Source organism: Hyposmocoma kahamanoa, unplaced genomic scaffold (genome assembly GCF_003589595.1).
Source record: "Hyposmocoma kahamanoa isolate Upper Pololo Valley unplaced genomic scaffold, ASM358959v1 64, whole genome shotgun sequence".
NCBI classification, from domain to species: domain Eukaryota; kingdom Metazoa; phylum Arthropoda; class Insecta; order Lepidoptera; family Cosmopterigidae; genus Hyposmocoma; species Hyposmocoma kahamanoa.
Window position 1 is genome coordinate 22223985 of NW_020653852.1, and position 25969 is coordinate 22249953.

Consider the following 25969-nt stretch of genomic DNA (forward strand, 5'->3'; position numbering starts at 1 on the left):
TTTATTTTATTATTATAAACCTAACACTAGCTTAAGTATTTTTCTTTACCAACAAATATTATGGATGAATGTGTCTCAAATAAATGGATTATTATTATTAAGTCATGGAAAAAGTTCTTTACAATGTTAGTAATATAATCCTACAAAGTGGTTAGTATTTTATAAATAATAAAAGAAGTATAGTCAACAACGCGCTGGCTTTTACACATTTGTCCGTTATTGTATAGTAGTAGAGTTGAATTTCAATCTTGTGACAAGGAAGACGTAGCGTTGCCCTTATTAATTTTTTGCTAGAAATATGTGACTACTCGACTACAATGTCGTTGTTGTGTTGTCTGTAACTTTGTATATTACACTACAAGACGTAAATACGCGCGCAATAAACCCAAATAGACTTGTAAGTGCCTAAAATAACTCTGTATTAAAAAGTTTTTTCTCGTACATGAAAATATATAACTACCTAAACGACAAGGTGGAATAAAAAAAAATATTTGAACAAACGACAGCTGAATAGTAGTTTTCTCTCTCTTTCTTCTTAACCCTGTTTTCAAGTTTATTTATTATTTTACTAGACAACATCACATGGACGTTGCTCTGATCCCAAAGTAACTAAAGCACTTGTTTTTGGAAACTTGGAAATTGGAAACAACGACGGTATCACAACACCCGAGATACAGAAAAACCTTTCGACTTTGACCCGGCAGGGGATCGAACCCGGGACCTCAGAGTTACCGACACCATAAGAACCTGTGTGCAAGCTGCTCGACCACGGAGGTCGTCTTTCCTTTTTAACCGACTTTAAAAAAGGAGGAGGTTATCAATTCGACTGTACTACTCCGACATTTGCGAACCGGATTCGATGATTCTTTTTTGTTGGAAAGGTAGTGGTCCCGTTCAAACTCAGATTTGAAGAAAATATTCCACTTCTAAGGGTGACCAATTAGGAGACGAATCCGGTCCGATTATTTCTCCCGCTTTCCGTTAACCAATTCCGAATAGATGTACCTAATTCCACTTTTCAGGACGTTACTTTTTTCCTTTAAAAAAGTTTCGTTTTTATATGTTCCCCCGTATTAAAGACAAAAATGTTCGGAAAGAAATGTTAATTACGAAAAGCCAACAAAAAAATTAGTCAAAATTAATATTTTGAACAATGATCTTGCGTACTTTCGTATATTGGCAGAATAGAAGAACTGTAATCTAATAAATTATCATGTTGTATAACCTATTCCATGCAAATAAACTTCATTTCATAGACGATCGCCAACAGATTAGGGCCTCAAAATTAATTTGACCTACATGACCAATTGTCACATTACCTAATTTGTTAGAAAAAAAAACCATATGCGCCGTCAAGGTCCACTCTAACCTACATATGGCGTGAACGTGTGCGTTTTTATAACATTTCACACATGGTTATCTGTTTATATGTTTTTGGGAGTACATTATTTAGGCGCATCTAAAGCTGGTGTTGATTTCTCACGATTTGGCTCTTAGGCAGGAAAACTTCGTGATGAATCTACTTGTCGAAAAAAATTCATAAAACTGTTCAATGTTTTTATCTTTTGAGTTTTTTGCTGGGCTTCATTACTTTCTTATAGGAGTATTTTCTTTGTCAAAAAGTTTTCAAACAGCGACTTTCTGTGTTCTGGTTCAAATTCATATACATATACATACATACACATATCTCCCACCGGGAGAAGCATAGACCATGGACCTGACTATAAAACTAAACTTCGACACGCGCTACTTCGACTACATCTTACTTTGACATGATTTTACTCAAGCACTATGCTACTTCGACAATACAGACGAGATGCTTCTTAAAAAATCTTTATACTCCGATAAGAATTATCATCATGTGAAACCCACGTAGGAAAAAAAAATGTAAAAAAAAAATTTTATTAATTATACGAGTGTAGCAAAAAAAAACATTAAATTATATATACATAAAATAGTATATTTGTTATCGAGGGACTAAAACGAACCAATATAATACGCGAAGTGGTTAGCGATCAGAGCTTTAGCGATTCTATTACTACAAGAGTTTATATTGGCTTTTATTTTTAAGGTGTACTTTAGTTTTCACTTCGGAAATCACAAACTATGAGCGGCAATCATGAGCGTCTTTCTAACGATTTAAAGATGCGTCGCGTCACTGATATGGTCCGTACACAAACGCACTAGCGCGGGAAAATAATATGGCGCCACTGTCTACGCGGAAAACGCACGGAACTAAAACCGAGTGTAGTCTTACTCTTTACTCGTAGAAGTGTTACAAGAGTAGTGGTTATACAAGATGGTAATTACTTGACTAGACTTCTTCAGTTCGGCCATTTTCACATTTCATGCGACAAAAAACAACTTTTACAGGAGAGGGCTTTTTTAAATATTTGTACATAATAAATGTGGTACTAAATTAAATTTTAATATATAATAATGAATTTAGTAACCGATTGTGTAACTGCTAAAATTTTTTTAAAACGTTGAGGACGTTGGTGCTATAATAATTTTACTAGGTCTATCTAAAGATTATATTATCTAATATATATATTATCTAAGGTAAATATGCAACAAGATGCAACACATTTCGGTTGCAATAACAAGGGCGGGGTTGCCTACGTTACGATTTTTTGATATTGATTCTGTCGGCTTTTATACTAGAATATAAAAAACCTTTGTGCTAATAAACTTAGCTTTTGTTATAATTAAAAAAAAATCTATTTGATGTAATTTTGGCGGGAAATGGCGACATATCCTTGTTCATTATAGTTTTGAAATATCATTTGTAATCAAAAACGCTGTTTAGGTTACTGTTGGGTAATATTCCCAAAAATTTCAAATAATAGAAGTTTTTCCGGAAAAATTCCCAAAAAATTGAAATTGAGAGAAATATAATTTCGAAGGCCCTTATTATGTTCTACGTTTAGAAATGTCTTTTGAAGTTATAGATTTTTAATGGCTCCATCGTTTTCGTTCAGTAACTTGAACTGTTGACGAGTGTCAACATCAAATGTGGAAAAATATGACCGACACTAGTTTAGGTACAAATATGGCTTACGATAAGTCGGCGGTCATAGCTCTCTTAAAGTTCGACTTCATAACAATCGACATTAAAAATCGCGGAATCTATTAACTTAGACCATAGAATTCGACCTTAGTCCGATGTGACAAAGCGCTAACACTTTTGTTCTTGTACTGTACACTGAGGCCACATAGGACGAGTCTTCTTTCCACTTGCGTTACTTAGCATGTGTAATTTGTTTTTACACTCGTATATAAAGTATATATTCTACGAACACAATATGAAACCCTTTACCATGAACAAAGGGAACGTACAGTTTTGACGAGTGAATGTTATTTACACAGATCGATTCAGAATTTTAATTGTAATGGAACCATTTTGTGACGAAATTCAAAATTCGTAATTCAAAAATAAGTAATCCGTTGCATAAATTAATACATAATAATTTCGTTTCCCCTAATCTTTTAACCCATATTAGTTTTAATATTAAGCCAAATCCACATAGCCGTAAAATATTTGTATTGCATGTATACAAAAATAATACTACCTTTTATGGACTCAGAGATCAAATTTAAATGGGATCAATACTGAGGTACCCCGTTTCCAACAAACAAAGAATCATCAAAGTCGGTTCAAAAATGCTGGAGTGATCGCGTAAAAAACACACAAAAAAACAGTCGAATTAAGAACCTCCTCCTATTTTTGAAGTCGGTTAAAAAAAGACATGCGGTAAATTATTGTGAATTTTTGGCGCCATCACAAAAATATTATGTGCGTTTAAAAGTACCTTCATAGTACTTTTAAAAGCTTTCACGAAGAGCGAAGTTGGTCATATCGTCAAGGTTTAAAAAATGTATAAATTTATCCATGTAGGTAATTTTTTTACTTACGTCCAATAGATTTCGACGTTCGATATGTGTCAAGCCGCAGGTAAAGGTCACCTTATGTTAAATGTTTGAATTCTACGCACCATACGTGTTCTTATGGCTCGAGACGCGCACTTGCATACTTACACTAACGTCACAGTATATTATGAAAAATAATGATAGACGTAACATTGATACGAGGAGTAAAAATAAAAAAGCTTTTCTTGACGGTCGTGTTCATTATATCTACATATAAATGAAAATATGTAAATATAATGAAGACGAAAATAAATTTGTGTATATCTTCATTATATACACAAATTTATTTAAGGGGCAATGTGTACGCCTCTATAATAAAACTTCTGTATTCCGTATATTGTATTATAGTATTTATTTATATGTATATATATTATTATTGTGTATATATATATATATATATATAAATACTATAAATACTATAGATCTCAACGAAATAGATTCAAACCGCCTGTCTTTGATTTCATAATTGAACAATACAAATCGAGTTCTTAGGTTTTCGCGATTGTTACAAAAAGGAAATTAAACTTTTTTTCTGGATTTAAATCGCGTATATTTGTTTTTTCAAACAAACCAACGTTTTGGGCTCTTTACAAGTCCCATGCTCACAGTTGACCCTCACGACCACCTCAGTAAAGCCATCAACCAGTTATGTCTAATATTAATGCAAAACCCTATTTTTCACTACAGTACAAAAGTTATTAATTAAATACTTTATGTTTGAATTTTCCAAAGAACATTCCAATTTACGCTGCAAATTATTTTATTTTAACAATATAAATTTTGATTAAATAAAATTTATTATTAATTAATAATGAAAATTAGAATAAATGAAAAACAAATACAAAACTGCTAAAACCCACGCGTCTCACCGCCCAGAAATACGCGCACGGACCTGCTCCATCGGGAACGTTATAAACTTCCGATAAAAGTTCCGTTATAAAAGTTGCGGAAGCAGAAACGGAAACAGATGTGAAAAAACATGCGGAATTTCCGCACTTGCGGAAGTAGAAGCAGAAGTCTGTTGCATTACTAGACCAAATATCTGTTTGCAAAGAGTTTCTTAGACATTCTTCTCATGGGAATCTGCCATACCAATTAGTACAGTTTAATTAATGACGAAGTGTAATTTGTTCGACAATGAAATAAAGATATATTGAGTTTGAAGTAATGAATCGAGGGATGTATTTTGAATTTTCAGTTTAAGTGTAATTTTCCAACTCGTCGGGCCTTATTCCGAAGCCCAGTCACGGCGAAGGACATTAGCACGTAGAGCCGAGCTGGTTAGCACTGTTTCAAGTGTTAGCGCAAACAAGCTTTCACAACCTGACAGAGACCTGATACGCATCGCAATTTCAATAAGGCATTTGACGCGCTGTACGCATATGTGTTTATTTGAAAAGGGGACAATTCAATATTCAGGAGACGACGTCAGGTGATATGATTATGATTTAGTGGCGGTAGGGTTCATGTGAATGAGATCGTCTAGAAAAATACTGCCACCTTAGAATAATAACGCATAGAAACCTAGCCCGCACACGCTAAGTGAGGCAAATTGAAGCGCGCGAAAAGGGCCTACACGAGCGGGCGGGCCTTCAGTGCTCAAGGTCAACTTGCACCGCGAACAGCTCCAGAATTTTAGCTAAAAATGAAGAATTGTGCGGTAAATGAGTGTAAAAATACGTCAGACAAACATAAAATAGATACTAACATCACATTCCACAAGGAAGTAACGCGTTTCAACTTGTATTTTTACATAAATATTCACTAAAACCGAAAATTAACCTACTACTAAAACTAGCCTACATGAATTTGATTTTTGCCTCACTTGTGACAGTTCGTTTGATATGAAACTATCATTCTATGCGTTATTATTCTAAGGGTCGTATTCTAGAACTCTACTCAATGCTCAAGTCAGGACTTGAGTATGATTCAAAGCACTAGAAATCATACTCAAGTCCTTGCCATTAGGGTCGTATTTCCAGTGCTTGAAATCATACTCAAGTCTGCTCAAATCCTGACTTGAGAATTGAGTAGAGTTGTGGAATACGACCTTAAGACTGCCACCTTACCTATCTGTGCCGCCAAGCAGTAATATGTAATTATTGCGTTCCGGTTTTTGGTGAAATTACAGGCACATGAGACTTGTCAACTTATGTCTCAGAGTAACGGGATGTAGCCCCGAGTAGCACTGCAACTGTTTTGGATAGGCGTGTCGCTTACCACCAGATGCACGACTTGTTCGTCCCGTCACTTGATATCATTAAAAACAAGGCTTTATGAGGCTGTTGTTAAAATGTTGTAGTATCCATAAGGGACGAAGATCACCTCCTGCGAGGTGGCTTATCTGCTCGTTTGCTTCCTACTTTACATTTAAAAAAAGAGTTGTGAATTCTATTATCTAAGTTCCCAAAGACGATGGTGCCTTTTTCCACTTCGTTCGATATAACCAGAATCGAAACTATTCATCGAATATCTCGGCATTACTTTGTTTAATTTCCATTGACATTTCTTCACGATGCGGCAAGTTTTCGGTGCCGGTAATAGAGTCCAAAGTTTGTGTTCCAATTTGATATTAATTAGTAGATACCACATTGTCTTCTGCACCGCTGAAAAGTCTTGGTTCAAGAATCAGACTTGTAAACACACACTGTTCGCTAATTGTAGCCGATATTCAAGCATAATACTTCATGTCTCGAGCACGGTAATTAGATACTCCAACAGTCGAAAATTGTATTCGGAACCAACATTAGACTAGGCCTTTAACTCGTTCGCACAATACTTAAATATTATTGCAAAGAAATATGTCACTACTTTTCATATCATAGTGCTTATAATTATAGATTCAATGTAAAACATTCGAATTATGTCAGTTCGTTGTTGATATACAGAAAGTCTGATATATAAATTTATTGTAAACGCCGTTACTGTCCATGAACGGCCTAACTTTCGAATTTCGCTTTTGATTCCTAAGTTTAGATACTAAATCTGCAGGTCAGATGCTGTTAATCCTAAAAATATGTCAGATTCATGTTTTATAGCGGCGTTTAGGATTCTGCGTGATATCATAATAAGGAGTCTTTAAAAACGTGCTGTGTATAAAGCCGCTTTGGAATCATTGGATCGTCATAACAGTGCAATGTAAAGAAATTCGCGAACTGTAGTCGGAGCCAATTTTAGAATCCGCTACGCATAGAAACAAGTGATTGAGGATTCGGTGTTTTATTTATCGGAGATAAAAAAGAGACGAAGTTAGTAATTTTTGTAAAAATAAATTTTGTTATTAATAATCCCTACAGAATTCCAAGATCCGGTCGTGTCCAAGATCAAACGACAAGTGAGTGTCGAAAAGAGTATTGCAGAGAACTTAATGTCAGGCAAATTCAATAGTAGTAGATCTCCTTGTGACAGAGTTCGTCCATGGAAGTACTGCCTCCATAACTATTTACGCCGCCAAGCAGTAACGTGACCATTTCTGTCAGACGATTGGCAAACTCCCTCAGCTCTTTGTGATTTAAAACTAATGAATGGCACTGCAGCTATTATGGATAGGCGAGTCGCTTACCTCAGACATGCCTTGTTCGTCCCGTCACTCAATACTATAAAACAAATGGCGTTATTTGACTTACTGGCTCCTGGATTTAAGAGACCAGAGGTGTAGAGTGAAACAACTCTATACAGTGGCGGAAAAAAGACGCCGAATCAGTGTTGTTTCTTGATATTTCTATTTCATGCATCAGTGTCTTCAGCTATTCCCTTATATTCAAATTCTCATTTAAAAACAATATTATAAAATACGATTTTAAATAAAACACTTTGAGGTTCAAACGGAAACCTTCGGAATTCAGTTTCAAAGCTCTCGACCGGAAGTTTCGTCGAAATTTGTCTATCATCGGTTGCAAAGGTGTGTTAGGAGAAAATGCTATTTTAGTTTGACAAAAATGTTTAGATGTTACTATTTATACATACGTTTTCTGGGTAGACCGGATTCTTGTGAAAACATTCAATAGTTTGCCGGTTACAAATAAAGAAGTACTGTCACAGTCCCAGTGTATAATTTCTCAACCAAGTTAAATAGAAATAGACGTACAATCCCATATCTTTCTACATTTATATGCTGCTATATATACAGTTTTATTTATAGCGTCTCTCCCTATCAACCTCTTAGTTACGCGGAAAGGACACTATAACCTGTGCGAGCAAGCCCGCACAGGGACAATCTAAGTCAGGTCCTAGCACTAAAGCAGCCCGTTTGCACGGACTTCATCCGGTTCTCTATAAGGTATAACTGCCTCTGTGGCCGAACGGTTACCATGCCGGACTGCCATGCAGAGGTCCCAGGTTCGATTCCCGGGCCGGGAGAAATGTTTGTATGGCTTACATTTATTTCTCTCGTGAGTTTGGGTGTAATTTATGGTTGTCTATGTGCCCTAGTACGGGGCTATGTTGAGTGTGTGCGTTATACGTACAACACCATCCCTATTTTCCAGATAAGTACCGGAGCTGTAAGCACGCTCACTTCACGTTGCCACGGTTATCAAAAGAGATACAGTCAAGAGCACATGTAGCTCGACCTTAGACTATTTTTTTTCCATCCTCTAAGAGCTCGACACTCCACCTTCGGTCTCGTGGCATAGAGTTGAATAAAAATCGTCAGGCTTGACATGTCCTACACCCTGTATTCAGTTCCATAGCCTTGAAGATAACAAAGCATTATTGGTTGAAAGTTGGTAATTCTCTTTCACCTGTTTTGACCCCCGATGTAAAAAAGTGCGTTAAAAGTTATATATGTTTGTGGTAGTTATGTCGGTTTGTAGCACATCGTGGCTCCCGAACTGATGAGCTGGTCTCGAAGCGGTTTTTTATTAGAAGGCTGTTTTATTAGCTACTTTACTTGTCTATTTCGAAATCTATAAGTTGCTTTTTGGCCTTGAAAAGGTAGCATTGGTACCCTCTATTATTTAAAATTACATCTTATAATTGCGCAACGTGGGTCTACATTCCGACAGTCGAAACCAAGTTGGGTTTCATATTCAAATATTCTTCATTTGTATTCCACAATGGTGTACAAGGTGTTACGAAGCGACGATAGTAAATAGGTACTGTCGATTTTTGTGTTAAAATCTTTCGACTTTTTAACTTTTTGCGATTGCTAAATATTGTAAATGATTTTTTTTTTCGAATCTAAATTGCGTATTTTTGTTTTTTAAACAAACCAACGTTTTGATTTCTTTACGGGTCCCATGATCACAGCTGACTGTACGTGGGACCTGTAAAAGAACTAATTTTCGATTATATATTAAAAAAATATATTAAAATTCGATTTGTTTTTTAATAAATCAGGCAATTTGTTATACATTTATCTCGACACGACGCATGGACTAGACGAACGTAGAGTTAATTCCTAAGTCAATTCTAGATCTAAAAAAGCATTAATCTATTTCGGACCGCCACAACATTCGAATTATGTATAAGTACTTTTAGTTTTTTTAGCGAATGTTTACAAAGTTTAGGTACATTCTTAACGTTACACATTAGCATATTAGTAAGTCTTCTTAAGGACGTTAATTGGTCAATCACACCTTCCAAAACCATGCAACACAACGTACTGTCTTTCAAGATCCAAGAGTTCATAGCCGGATGTATGCTCAGACTTAAAGTTGGCACTCCAAAGTGTTCTTTTAAACAGGAGCTATTACTCGCTTTCATTGTATCGAGTGCTACTTTGGCCGTCTTTCCTACGTTGTCAGTTCGCTTCAGAAAAGCGGCTATGTCAACACCACAGGTGTCATTGACGGCTCGTCTGCAATCCGCTGCGGCGTACGGCGATAGTTTTCCGTCTGTGTTAGCAATGGAACTGCATATTTCATTCAATATCTCCAGTATTGCCACTTCTGTATCAAATATCATTTCACAGCATCCTGTTGAGAAGAACAATTATGATATATTTTTTAGAAGAGAGCTTTTTTTAAAGTCTTGTGTTTTGTTCTGTATTTAATTTTTGTTTTGTTTAAATAAATAGATTTTTGCTATACTTATTTTATTACTGATGATCAGAGTTCAGAATAAAACTTATTCTGATAAAGTATATTTACCTAAATTTCTAGGACGCAATACAGGGCAATGTAGGGTGGATATTACCTTTGAAATCCTGGGATTATTGTATTTTACTTTGTATAGAATATTTTTGATATGTAACTAGTGTGTTTTTAGAAAAAAAATGTAATTATAAGTAAAAATATAACTATTCTGTTTTAACTTATCACCTTTTAATTTTAATTATTCTGAGATTGAACTGTAAATATACTCTGCCTTTTCCAATACCCGTTAATCATAGTCAAGTTCAGATTATTTCATTAAAAAAGCTCTCTTTTACACTTAACAGTTAAACGATTTTGACAATAACATTAACTGGTGCTTTTTTAAAATTTAGTACAGCTTAAATTACCTGCAACAAAATACGAAAATAGTAGCCTATATAATTTTAGAAGAAAAATAATTCTAGAGAAACACCAATATTATAAAACAATTTAGAGAAAAGTAGTGTGTAATAAACAAAGTTATTATTCAAAACTGGACGTAGTTAAAAAAAAAGGAGCCAATGCACTTCCACTCTCAAGATATGGCAGTTTGAAGTTTTAAAGTGTTTGTCAGTCTTGTTTTATTTTCAAAACTTATTATGTCATGTAACTCCAGATATATTTATTTATGTTTATATGTTGGATTTTTTGCTGATCTAAGAGGTTAGACTTTAGGAACCGTTAGATACATATAACTCATTTTTTGATAATTTTGTGCATCAGATCCTTTTTGCTTAACTATGTCCAATTGATCAGAAGTATTTCATGGTTTTTCACTAAAGAATTATCACTAATATCTTATCACTTAACACTATATACATACAAATTTTTCCACATTGAGAGATGAACAAAATGTCATACCATGGTATGAAAACCCTATGTAATCAAATCATACTCATTTAATCAAAATTATTAAGTAAGCTATGTGCAAATCATTTTATTTTTTTCATTTTGAGCTGTTTTAAGAGCACCTAGTATAGAATTTAAGTGACACAAACTGGAATTTGCAATATTGCAATGCTTTGGGCTGTGTTTGTTTTATATTCCATTTCACAGGTCCATGTCCAGCAAAGCAGTCTTTCAGCTGAGTCGATAATGATGAAACTGGAATAGCAATCACTACTACATGACTGAACATTAGGGACAGCCACATTTCACATGATAGGTCGTACATTCTGCCATACAATAGTAAAATATCCACAGCATTGTTTATACAAAAACGGAACAGTGTTAAAGATGTCACACATTGTAAATCTCTCGACAACCTGAACTTAGAAGAAATCTCTTTTTTATAAATGTTTTACAAATTAACGAACTGCATCAAGTTGGAATAGTATTAATATATAAACAACTCATTATATTTTGATAGTTGTTTTTGTATGAAAAGAACTAACCTGAACTTAGCTACAGGATATTGTGGGCTGAGGTTAGGCTTGCCAGATGGCCGGGAAATCCGGGTTTGTCCTGAAATTTTTTATCTTGTCCCGCATCCAGTAATTAAATTTTACTGTCCTGGATTCCTAACATATAGAAGTTATTTTTACACACTTGCTAGAGTCGTTTTCATAAAAGGAATGTCGAAATATTTATTGCAAATGATGTAAAATTTTTGTAGGTATTAAATGAGTATTAATAGCTCCCAAAAAATGGTAGACAACAATGTTACGGCCATGTTGTGACTGTCAAATTAGATAGATACTAATCGAGGCCTAATAGAAATACCTATTTATTTTCATATATTTATTGCTACAATTCCTCTTCCTTAATCTGGTACAATTGTCCTGAAAACGACAAGTCAGTATCTGACAACCCTTGCTGAGTTAGACAGAGTTTTTATAGAAATAATTACTTATTATAACTCCATTGTTATAAAATTGGATTTTACTTTTCATATTTTCATTATTAATTTTATCAGTGGGGTTCACTAGGTCATTCAATAATTTACTGTACTGCCTTTTGTTCTTATCATTAGTTAAAACACAGGCAGTAATTACTAGGAAAATATTTTTATTACAGTAAAGTTACTCATAGAAACAGGAGGATAAAACTAAATATGTAATGGTTAAGTAGCTATCCAATATTTTATAACTAAATTCTAATTATTTCTTGTACCTAATACAATGTAATAAACACCATTTTAATCTTATATTTTACAGACAACTCTCTATGCAGAGCGTACTCGGTGCAAGGGGACACTGCCCCTCATATTCTAATACAGTACAGGCATGAACAGGGTGAAATACCACTTCTCGAACTCTTTACCAAACCCCAGAAGATGCTCAAAAACCTGAAGGAGCAACACCCATCACACATAATGTACTATTGAGTAGACACAGTATTCAATTTTTTCAACCCAAAGTATTTTCATTTAGATGGTATATCAATGTCCAGTTTCATACATATACTGCATAATGCATACATAATGCATTTGACTGAGTTGAATTTGTTGCCATTTATAGTAAAGAAAAAATGTGGCATGATTAATTATAGAGATTCTTTGACAGTAATAATAAATTCATTAAGTATAGACTTATAACAAACATGCTCTTTAAGTTATTTATTAAATTATTATTTACTGGTCTCAATTGCATTATATTTGTACAAATGAAACACTAGGGTTGATGATAGCATGATAATACTTATAAATTAAATAATGTTTGAACACATTAATGCTAAAACTTTACTGTGTAAATAGGACAGTGGCATATCAGCCTACTACTACAATGCCAATAACAAAAATCTTTAATTTTTTTAATGATAAACAGGAATAATTCTGTCAATAGTTTATAATTATTATGTTTATAAGTTTGAGATAATATAATCTTTTTAATAGCCGTAAGTATTTTAAAAAGTCCATTTTAAGGGTTTTTTTAAATTTCTTACATAAGCATACATTCCTATCACATGGTCGGCAAACAGCGCAGAGTCAACAACTGGACCGCGGCTGTTTGCGAAGCGATCTCTCGCGAATACTGCTCAAACATTGGAAACTTACAACTTACATTACATAATTATTTACATAGCCATATTAGACAGACAATTTCCTAACCAATACCATAGAATACTGAAGAGTTTAATAAACCACGATAAAATTTATGGTATTTATGGCGCTTAATTTAATTTAACTTGATGATAACGCATGTAAATGCGTTCGTAGTACGCGACGTCCAGCGATATTGACATTGAGATTAAAGTTAAAAATACCGACGTTACCTGCCTCCCGGTCGTACGCGTTCGGCTTCAGCTGCTCCCTCGTGCCCCCCAAGATCAAAGGAGACAAGATCTTCGGCCAAAGAACGGCAAAACACCCCACAACAATCACTAAAACGAACATTGTCTTCCGCGGCCCTAAAACCTCCTCGTTCGGCATTTTGGTCGTATTTTTCGTATCGTTATCGTCACTACACAGCCGGTCGCACTCTACGGGAACATCGTCGTGAGTGATATAAATAAAATTCGAAGATTTCCAACCCACACGATCGCCGAAAAGAAAACTCAAGACTCGTGACTTGACAGCGGCTGTCAAGCGTCCACGCCCGCTTTTTTTTTAATCGCAACGGGAACGATCAATTTTCTCCGGATCCTTACGGGAGCGTCCACTCTTCTCGATGAATTTTCTTCTAACGTTGAACGCCGGTGGATTGAGCTGGCTCGATGTGACACAGCCGTATATCAACGTCAATCAGCTATGCCGACATCTTGCCTTCCCAGCCACCGGCTCGGCTTGCAGGACAAATATTTACAGAAGGAATTATTGTGGAGAACGACGAGCGTGCGGCGCTCGGAGCTCGGTACAATATGGCTGGGCGCGGAGGCGGCGCCGGCTAATAACCCGTCCCCACCGCGAGGACTCCACGCGCTCATATGAATACTAATTAGATAATACTGCTTATTTTTTAGTTAAGAAAAGACGCCCCCGATTCTTTTACCACCAAACGAGTTAAAAGTTTTCCACACGGGGACAGGTAAATGAAATCGAATGAATAAGCTATTATTCTTCTTCCAAAACATACACATGCCAGAAGCAATAGATTTTTCTTTCGGCATAGTCACCCACGCAAGCGCAGCAATGAAAAGTTCAAGTCACGATTCGTAACACGTTAATGTGAATTTCATTAGGTGGGATACGATACGATGCTTACACCATTGCAACATCTAGGCACCTTTGAAAAGTAAATTTAGTACCTAAATAGCTTGGAAATGTTTTCAGAGGTAGGTACTAAGGGATACCTACTACTTGATGGAAACAAACATAACTTACGAAAATATCTTGACCGCCGAATGTCATACTAGCAAGATGTATCGATCAGAGTGATATCTACAATACTTCATGTCACATTGTGACTGAATATCATGGACTCTAAATCGTTTTTGTAGTTACAGGTTTTTCACAAATTAATTTTTAGTCTATGTATTATTACGTTTCGAGTTTCATAATTTGTTTGTTACTTGTTCAACCTAATGGCTTTACAACCAATGCTTGAGAAATAAGCAAATAATAAAGACCTGCATTTTTTTAAACTACCGTAGTTCATAATTTTGACGTATGTGCTTTCTGAGATTTCATATAACGGCTACCTAATCACGATTTAAATCCTAAACAGAACATTTAACCGACTCGGATAACTGTAAAGATAAGCTTTTGTCTAAGAGCGTTATCTGTGTCACCAGCAGCAAGTTCAAATAAATTCAAAGTTGTGTGCTCAATTCATTATAGAAGTTTATCTTTCTTTTTTTAATATGATTTTTTCAGATAAAAATTGTCCATATATACTTAAGCAAATCCTAGTCCAATTCAATTATTCAAAAAGATATTGAACACGTGTTCGTGTTATGACGCAGATTGGAATAGATTGTAGTTTCATCACGATCGCACCCCCACGGCACCCCACATGCCAAACGAGATAATTATAATAAAACTTATTTTCTAAGAAGCCTTTGTAAACTAGATGTATGTTTAATATTTTTTCTCACGCTAAGTGTAGGTGCGTGAATTTATGCAGAAAAGATCTCCTCTCAGGCGAAGGTTTTAGGCCGTCATAGTCCGCCACTCCCACGCTTTCGGGTTTCATAAGGCAAAATTCAAGCATTTAGATTTCGCACACAAATTCATTGATTTACAAATAAATGGACGACGGGTCTAATACAAAAACCACGAAAAAAATGTCCCAAGTCAACCTATTCGAAATTTAAATTGTAATGTCATCGCAGTATCGCGCTGTCTGTCGAACAAATGAAGACTAAAGCGGAGTTTGGCGCTCTGTATACGATTTTAGCGCCTTACAAGTGCGGACACTTTTTAGCGCGGACCCGACGTCCATATAATTGTAAGTCAATGCACAAATTCCAGAAAACACTGAGGTGCGAGCCGGGATTCAAATCCACGGCCTCTGCTTGATAAGCAGTTAGTCAAACCATTACACTACCACGGCAGAAATTATACAACCCACAAAAGACTTATTACACCAAAATATGCACAAAATGCTCAACTAAAGGAACGGATAAAGCACTTTAACAAGTGCGTTGTAAAAATATGGGTAAAATTCTACTTTTAAAGAGTTTTTATTTGCTTGACATGTTTTTAACTGCTTGACATGTTTTGAACCAGTCCATGGTCCTTAATTTTGTGGTGGCGGAAACATGTTGAGCAAAAATTCGACTTGAAAACGTGAGTTATTTCTAATAAGTAAAATTGAAGTGATGATGGACGTTTTAAAAAATCCTTGTCTATTCCACTCGTTTAAAAAAAATGGCTGACACCGTTATTTAACTACTGACGACATAAATGACGGAGACTCCCCATTCATAAATGAAAGTCACGCATTTCCTGGTCCAATATAAGCCAAAGTGGACGGAAAGTTGGCAGGATATCCTCTTTGCTTATGGTGCTATATCTCCTCTGCATCCAGACGGACTTATAACTCCTTGACTGAGTCTGACTTTAATATGGCGGCGTGCAGGGAGGTAGTTAGGTTAAGGGGGCCCGATTGGACAAAGGGTTGCAAAAGTAGGCCGTGCACAAATATCGAGTTGTTAAGTTTTCACGATTGACCTACTGGAAATGAGACTACTTATTTTCTTTCTTATGTGAATCATGTATATTTGTTTTTTCAAATATTTTCGTAATAAAAATGGTCCACACACAATCACTTTTTTATTGAATTTCCGCAGAGCAGCGATCTTTGTAAAACCGTAGGTTTATTTACTTTGATTAATTAACTATTAAAGTATAATTATCTTTTTTGTTGTTGTGATTATTTTTAAGTATTGTTTTAGTTGTAATTCACTTAATTAACAAGTACTGACTGTTTGAGTTTGTCTAGGTTTTACTTTTACTATGTTTTACTCTAATTAAATTAAAAAAACTAGCTACTTGTTACTCCCCAGGGATTAAGTGATGCACTTTACTCCCGCTACGTAAGGCTATATTGATTTACCTTTAGAGCATGAGAAGTGAAAAATTCTTTACGTTATGTTATTTTTTGTTAAATTTGACATATTTCAGATATTTTTATAGTATTTCTTAATGCAAGGGACAACCGTTTTAAATTTACAATACTAGTACCTTTTCCATAAAGTTGTCTGAACACCTCCCTGTCGTAAAGTGATTTTGTACGAGCGGCGCGTACGCAGTTTCCTGCGACGAAAAGAGTGCTACCTACCCATTGTTTTGCTGGAGGGGATGCGTGTGCTACGAATACTAATTTCAAATAGTTCAAACTTTAAAGTTCCAATCGACAAAAAATGCTTAAGACTAACAACTGTTCAAATATATTTTGAATTTTAAACAGGCTATTTTATTGTTAGGTTTTTGATCAAACTTGCGACTTTTACCAGCTTATTTAGACGTTATGACCAACTTCATTTGAAAGCTTGTAAAAGTACCACTATGTATACAAAAAAAAATTATAATGGATATAAACCTTATGCTTTTTAAATAACAATTAGGAAACTAATTTCCCGATTTTTAAATGACAAATCCGTAACTTCTTTATTTCATTTGTTTATTTATTTTGTTATCCAATTATCGTTGTTATTTTTTTGACACCTAGTTACATTTTACAATTATTGTCATTAAAATCGACCTAAATAACACTCACCGCGTTTAAATCACTGACTTGACTTAATAAAGCCATGTATGCACGCCACGGCCGTGTATTTTATTTAGAAAAAACTTGTTACACCTAGCTTAGTCTGTTGCAGTGCTTGCGAGTAATGTGTAATAATACCTACCTTCAATATATTTATATGTGTAATGTTTGACTGGGCATAGTGATTCTATTTTGACTATGACTTGACAATACAAAATATATTTTCAACGTTCTAAGTTAACATGTCACAATGCACAATTACAAGTCCGCATAATCTACCAAAACATATCCAATTTAGAACGACTGTTCTGCTACAGTAACTTCCATTTGTTACTTCTGGAAATTGTCTCTAATTTACTGTATTATAAAAAGAGAGATGTCGTAATAATAATGTAGGTACTTGTTTAATTTATAGATATACTGGTATGCCTGAATAAACCGATTACATTTGACAAGCCTAACAGTATTTCGTTGATCATCATTATCATCCTATTTAAGGGCCGACACACAAAACTACGATGCTACGTCGCATCGCAGAACCGCATCGCGCATTCCTGCGATGTTAACTTTTTTGTGTTTTTTCCTATACTTTCTATCGATAACAGCAGTGCAACACTCTTTTTACGATCCATGTCGCTACCTACTTTAAAAAATACGTTCAGTACGGTTCACGATCGTCGAAGGAATGGTTACCCGAACCGTGGCAGTTAGATGCCTTCTTCTTCTTATTCTTCAGACTTCTGCGATGTGAATTCGAATCGCGTTGATTCGCAGTTTTGTGTTCCGACCCTAGGAGCCACTCTAGTCGGTGTAACCTCCTTCACTTCTCACAGTACATAACCTGCACCTTCTGGCCTCTTTGTAACTGCTCACATTGACGTTCTTCTTCACTTCACTTTTTATTTTTATGGCTCCATCAATATGAGAACTGATGATTTTGCCAATGTCACAGTTGAAAGAAAAAAAACGAAACAAAAAAAATTTTCGCTAAGCTCTAATAGGACATTAACCGGTGTTGGTAAGTTGGACTACGGGAGTACTCAGTTGAGAATGTAAAACAAAACAGCAAAACAATATTTATAAATATATGTTATTTAAGTGGATAAATTTACATAGAGTAACAATATGGGGGGAGAACACTAAAGTTAAGAGGTTGTTTATGTTAATTTTGGAGAAAGTAAGTTATAAAGTGGAACAGCAATATTAGGACAATTGAAAAAAATGTGTTCCAAGGTACCGTCTTCTAGGCCGCACTCGCACAGAGAGTGGTCTCGAACTCTGATTTTACGCAAAAATACAGGTGTGCAAACATGGCCTAAGCGCAAACGAATAATAGTGGAAGTGATGTTTTTAGGCAAATCGCGACGTTTAAAAAACCAGGGTTTAGTGGGTAGATTTTGTTGGAGGTTACCATAGTGTCTACCAACAGTTTGTCGTGATTCCTGCCAAAGGACCGACCAGGAGGCTAGCATTTGGGGTTTGGTCATGGCGAGCAGATCTCTGGGAAAGCACTTACAGTATTTGCATACGCCAATTCTTGTCGCATCCTTTGCAAAGGCGTCTACTGCTTCGTTGCCACTACGTTCTTCTTTATTTGCTCGCAGTACTTACTTTATTTTGACACTGGATTTAAGTTCGGATACGTATGTTTCTATATCTATGTATAACTTTTATAGGTTTACAAAAAAAAACATTTGATAGAGCGAACGGGAGGTTGATGATGGAAGTGTTAAAAAAGGCCGGCTAAAATTGACTTCTGAGACAGAAAAATTGTTTATAATTACTCAAAAATCAAAAGACCATCATAGAAATTTTGACTGCCTCAGTGGCCGAACGATTACCATGCCGGACTGCCACACAGAGGTCCCAGGTTCGATTCCCGGGCCGGGAGAAATGTTTGTATGGCTTACATTTATTTCTCTCGTGAGTTTGGGTGTAATTTGTGGTTGTCTACGTGTGTGTCCATGGCACCCGCGATACAGGGTTTCCCTAGTGCGGGGCTATGTTGAGTGTGTGCGTTATTATTATTAGTATTATTATTATTAAAATAGAAGACGAAAATAGAAAAGCAAAGATAAAAAAGGAGTGCGACGAGGCGGTTTTATTGGAATCACTCCTTAAATACTAGTATTAAGTTAAGTAATAAGTTAAAAAATAGTAATAAGTTGCTGACGTTCTTAGAAAAGGTCAGGTTAAAAATATCAACATTAAACAGGCATGTATGGAGAGATCTGAGAACCTGATTCGAATGAAGGAGGCGAAGGAGGTTGGTCAGGAGCCTAGCGAGTGTAGACACAGAAATTTGAAATTGTTCCTAAATAAACTAGAATTTCTATTACTTCTTCTTCTTAGGGTGCCTCTCCTATCGGAAGTTGGACGACATCATGGCAATCCTGACTTTAGAGGCTACTGTTCCAAAGAGCGAGGTGGACTGCAGCCAAACCATTCCCTCAAATTTTTCAACCAGGAGTGCTGCCTTCTACTAACACTTTTCCAACGATTTTGCCTTGGATGATGAGCTGGAGTAATTTGTATTTATTGTTCCTCATGAGGTGGTCGAAGTACGATATCTTCCTGCACTTAATGGAGTTCATAAGCTCCACTTTTTTCTTCAGTTTATTGAGTACTTCTTGCTTTACTTGCATTTGTAGCCCGGTCATGCCACAAGTTTCTCAAAATACGGCGGTAAATCCACATCTCAAAAGCCTCCAGCTTCCCTGTTGAGTTCTGCGTGAAAGTCCAAGTTTGTTCTTCTATTACGTATACCGAGAATTTCATTACACATTGCATGAAAAAAACAATTCCAATCAAATCTGATTTAGCGAACAAGTTTAGTCCACTCCCACTTTGTATATGTCCAATGTAAATTTATTAAAATTAACAATTTGTTTCTGTGATAATCTATAAATGTTTGTTGTCTGTTGTTGTAGATTCTCTCCTCTGCCAACGAAAATGACTGGTCAAATTCTCACTAATAAACTCTAGCCTTCCTTAATTTGACGTTGGTAGTAACATCGACTGTATCTATACTTTAAAAAGAAGATTATATTGAATCAATTACAACGTGATTAAATCCATTATAAAATAAAATTGTTGATGCATGTGCCTGATAGGTTTAGGTGGAAACAAGTTACATTATGACCTTAAAACTATCTTCTTTATTTTAATCACTTTTTTTCAGTGTGATGACGTGTCGTTCACGAACGCTTATCATCCTTGTCCACATCTCCACCGTCAGGTGAAATTGTGAAATGAGTAAGCCTTAAATGGGAAAGAAGGTAATTTACCTATAGTAGGTACAACCTTCACCTCTGATGCCGCAAGCCTACATCCCGAGGCGTAGGTGTCTAGATCAATGGGTTGGGCTGACGAAACACTGAGTCATATACTTATCAGATAATTACGCCTATGCTCTCGGCATTGTTGGATAATAGAATAGAAATTCAAGTACTCGTTTATGATAGAAATAAACTGACTACACTGTTTTTTTTATATAACTACAGACGTTTAAAAGATGTGAAACTATAAATTACAACTTTTGGTAAAAACAGACAACATAGCAAAATGTATGCGATCAGTTGGAAATGTAAAAAAAAAAAGAATAAAACAAGTTCTGCTACCCAAAGTAAACATAATAATATACTCCACATGGTCCGATCGCGTTTTAGAAAATCTCTACGCAATAATCCCCGATGGATGTACCAAGAAGCATTACAGTAAGTGATACATGTCTACTTGCTTGCGCATATTAAATAGCAGAGCTGTTAATCATAAAATAATGATCAGAAAAATAGTATAGGTTTAGTAACTAGCACCGAACTTTATACATATAACTATGAACCTACTTACATCCCTTATAAATGCTGGCAAATGCGGGTTGGGAATGTCACATGTCTTTGTAACTTTACGTCATGTTAACTTTCTTCCTTACGAAATTTTTGTTAAATCTGGATATTTTTTATGTATAACCAAGTGACAGCAATGCCACTCAGAGCTTTAAATCGCAAAGTTTGAGAGGCACTGTCACACACACAATTTCACCAGCACTCTTCCAAATATTTATTTATTCCATAAATAAGTGATGTGGTGGTACTTCTCTGGACGAACTAGTACACAAAGAGTTCTGCTTCTACCAGAACTACTTCTGTCAGTCGTATGCCACTATATAGCTTCGCTATTATTCTGCCACTGCCCATAATACTATTTAAGAACACGCTGAGAATTGAGAAATACACGCACTCGACCAAAAACAATAATTAAAATACAATGAAACATCTAAAATGCAATAAAATCGTATCAAATAATCTCAGTACAGAGTACTAAAAAAAACCGACCTCAAAAGTACGTGGAATTACGTCTATTTGCTAAGTTTTATTGAAATATCCCCAAGTTCGCCACTATACAGGACTTGATACTGGAGATAATAAAAATCGGTTCTCACTACTCAAAGTATATTGAGAGAAAAACGCCTTGAGTTGGAGAAATAGCAAAATCAATTATTAAAGTAATTGCTCCTAAATTAAAGTTAGGCGCTATTTATAAAAATGAATCTTCATGCGTGAACAGCCACTCTCCGAGGTGTATGATTTTCTTCAAAATGAAATGGGACCACTATGGAAGTACTCCCTTTCCAACAAAAAATAATTATGACAATCGGTTCACAAATACCGGAGTTATCGCGTAACATACTTACAACAAAAAAAAAGAACATACAGTCGAATTGAGAACCTCTTCCTTTTTTAAAGTCGGTTAATAAGGACAAATTAAAATACACTTGCATGCCGTAACTATTGTGTACAGTGTTTCTATTTCCGAAATGTCCCTTGGCAAACTTCATGTTTCGGCTGTCGTCGGGTTTTACTCAGTTGCCCTTTGCCTTTGGTACAGACCATTACAGACCGTTCGCTTTCAGTCGACTTGGAAATATATAGAGTTATTATTACATTTGTTATTTATTATCCAATGCGAGGAAAGCTGCTAAAGTCACAGGCATGTCCGTTTTATAGTAAAAATTAATATTCTTGTGCATTTGGAAATCCAATGATTGCAGAGAGACATTAAGAAAATAGAAGCACTGTACGTTTTGGAGCAAATGTCGATACGATTGAAAACGATGTAAACGCACTTTTATTTAACGTGGAATTCACAGAATAGATGTAAGTCATTCATACAACAAATGCAGGTTTTATATTTTAGGTACTTAGGGATAGATAGGTACTAGTTGATGGTAAAAAATATATTATTACCTATTTTATGAAAATACCTTGTACACGGCCGTGCAACATACGCTCAAGATGTATCGATCAGATAGTCGATATCTACAGCACTTTAAATCGCATTGTGCAAACCGTTACAACGTAACAAACGTAAAAAATCATCTGTTATCTTTTGTAGGTGTAATATGTTTTCTTTTTTTTTATTCTGCGATATTTAACAAGTCTATAATTTTGAGGAAGAAAATCATGGATACGAGTGTATCAAATATTTTTCCAGTCTAAACCTAATTTCAAACAACAACTTTAGGCCTAGGTAGATATGTAACGGCTACTGCAAAATTAGTAAGCATAGATGGGGCCTCGGACTGCGTGTGCGCATATTTTCGCGTGCCGTCGCTACTGTGATTCGCATTTTGAATAAGCTTTCATAATGCGATGACGTGGTACACATAGTCGCCGAATTTAGGTGCTATTCCATGGTGATACATACATTGTTCCTCAAATAGGTTTACGTACAATGACCAGTTAAATTGGACCTTCGCCATATTAAAAGAAAATTCGGCAACTATAGCCATGGAAAGCGGGTACGCTGGCACAGGAACCCAAATAGTCAATAGTGATAGTATGTACGCTAGCTAGTCTTTTTTTATGATATCAAGTGACGGGACGAGCAAGTCGTGCGCCTGGTGATAAGCGACACGCCTGTCCACAACAATTGCAGTGCCATTCAGAGCTTTAAAGCCTGAGGGGCATTGCCACTGCGCCCGTCACCCTGAGGCGTCAGTTGAAAAGACTCATGTGCCTAAGGCGATTAACACACTGCATCGCGCCACGCGACGGAGCGCGAGACGCGAAATCACGCGCGCGGTGGCAGAGACGCAGATCTGCGTCAACGCGCGGTTTAATCTGCGCGGGGGCAGCGGTCTAGCGACCCCGCGCCTCATCGCCGTAGTGATTGTACATGTAGCTGAGAGCCTTCTTTGACAAAAATGGTTAATAATACAGAACTCATTCAGGACGCTGCAATTATACTATTTAATTTTTGTTTACTCAAATAAAAATATACCGAAGATATTGAACACATCTCTTTTTACGAACCGGATCGATAAATGGATAATTTCGACTTCATTACGAAAATATGAAGATAAATTTGGTCGATATTCAGTAGCAAATGTAAATTAATCGACGTCGAGATCCATTGTAGAAAACTGAACATGTCCTTAAGCTTGGAAATCTGCGTGGCAGCGCGGAGCGCAGAGTGCCACACCCTGCGGTTCGCCGCGCCCTCCGAGAAGCGTTGTCAGTGTGTTCGGCGGCGCGTGTTTTCCATACAAACGGCGGTATTTCAGTACAACGTTAAACTGACCCGCCCATTTGGCTGTAGAGACCTAAATAGACATTTGTTGAAATAAAAGAAAGTCGCGTTGTGGAGAAGTGCACCTGCAAAGGAACTGTCTTTTCAGCTGTAGCGCATTTGTTGAAACAACTTTAAAATAATTCTAATACTTTAAAAATTTTGCAAGCGTGTGCACAATACTCACGAAAGTTTTATTGCAATTGGATGAATAATTCTAATCATACGTTTAATTAATAGGTACATCTACCGACTAAAACGCACAAGTCAAATTAATTTGTTACTTCATTAACTTGTAACTTATGTTCTAGAGGCGTCTTCAAATTTATCGTTCTCTTCACGACTACCAACATTATAAACAACACAATTATGAAAAAATTAGGCACTTTTTGACTTATTTTTTGTAACATCAAGTGACGGGACGAACAAGTCGTGCGCCTGATGGTGAGGTACACGCCTGTCCATAACAGTTACAGTGTCAGTCAGAGCTCTAAATTGTAAAGATCTAAGGAGCACTACCACTGCGCCCGTCACCCTGAAACATAAGTTGACAAGTCCCATGTGCCTGTAATTTCACCAGCACCCTTACCCTTCTAAACCGGAACACAGTAATGCTGGAGGTAGAAATAGGTAAGGTGGCAATACTACCCTGGACGAACGCTTTCACAAAAAGCTCTACTACTACTAAACTTATAGCGCTTTAGCCCGCCGACCCAAGAAATATGGATCACATACCAATAAACATTCATAGGTTTTTCAAAATTATGAAGTCAACGGTTCGCATTCCGAGGGCGGCATACAATGCATTGAATTTGTAAGTTACATTTATAAATGTTTAGTAGGAAATACCTCTCACCTTTAGCAAAACGCAAGCCTTTGTAAATATGTGACATCCCCAACCCGCATTGACCTAGAATGGCGGATTATAATTTTAACCCTCTTCATAAATGAGACCCGTCCTGGCCGCATAATGGGGCAATGATGAATATGGCCAAGCATATTTCGTAAAGGATTTCCTTTATCGAATAAAAAATGATAAACACATATCAAAATATGGAAGTGCGAACCGCGTAACGCGATACGTGCGCGATACTCAATAGCATGTGCGTAGATTGTGAAATGGTTTTTTGACCGACACAGAGGCGGCCGGCGGCGCCGGTGAGTCGTGATCGGCGTGTAGTCGGCGTGGTATAGTTTCCAGGTGTTTAAAAATAGTTATTTTTTATATAAGTGCGGTAAGTTAGTCATTATTCACGAGTCTCGAGGCTTCTTGGCCCGAGCCAGAGGCGAGGGTCAAGACGCGAGACAAGTGAAAATGACAAATCCGCACGTGTATCAAGCGACGTTTTTTAATACATTTGCGAAAAAACTACATTGAAAGTAAAATAAAACAGTACTATTTAAACAAAACTCATTTTCTGCTAGTAAATTAAAATAATGAAATACAACCACTGCAACGCAACCATTATTTAAAAGTCTATGGAAATATAGTTCTAACGTGCTGTTTTTGTTTATTTTCTGTAATATCGGTCTGTAACCACTTTTCTTATTATGACGTCCTGGTACTTTTGTTTAAACTTCTAGGAACCCGTGCACGGTAGTTAGATACAATTTATCTGTAATACATAGAACAAGTTTAAATTAAGTTTGAATTGTAATTATTTGGTGTTATTATCATTGTTATTTTTGACATAATGCTTTTTATAAACTAAATTACTTTTTTTACTGATAATAATACAAAAATACTTAAGTAAATTTTCAAACATTAATACTGTATACACCTATTTATTAACACAAATTTAATTCTGCCTTTATAAACTATTTATTGATCTCAAATTTAACACTACCTTTTTAACCTATTCATTGACATCAAACTTAATACCACCTTTTTATCCTATTTATTGACATCAAATTTAATTTATATTTTAGTCATGTAATGTGTGTATAATCACCGTTATATTTTTTAATTAGGCACGAAATGAAATGTATCCTTAACTTCTATTATATAAGTTGTAGTTATGATAGTTAGTAGTCATCATTGTTAATATAATTATTTGACTTAAGCATGAAATGTATTAATTAACTATTTGAGTGTGCTCTCTCTTATGTTGCGATGCCCCAGTGGGGTGCTACATGTCTAAGGGACAAATTAAATGTATTCTAGATCTAAGGAAACCATGTAGAAATGCAATAAATAAATATGAAATATGAAATATATACATAAAAATCTCGCCTGTCACCCATTCAGGGGTACGCAGAGACTGTGGACCTCCACTCGATACGTTCATTATATAGTATTTG

The 25969-nt window shown here is 35.8% G+C and overlaps 1 protein-coding gene across 1 annotated transcript in view; it reads right to left on the reverse strand.

The window, feature by feature from the left end:
- LOC113231117 (probable inactive protein kinase DDB_G0270444) overlaps positions 1-13725 on the reverse strand; it is a 63128-nt gene extending 49403 nt beyond the window's left edge. The window contains exons 1-2 of the mRNA XM_026465288.1: positions 13221-13725; positions 9537-9848 (exon numbers count right to left, since the gene is read on the reverse strand). Of these exons, the coding sequence (XP_026321073.1) occupies positions 9537-9848; positions 13221-13377 (469 nt within the window). The 5' untranslated portion in view covers positions 13378-13725. The remainder of the gene's footprint in view (positions 1-9536; positions 9849-13220) is intronic.
- Between the last annotated feature and the right edge of the window lie 12244 nt (positions 13726-25969).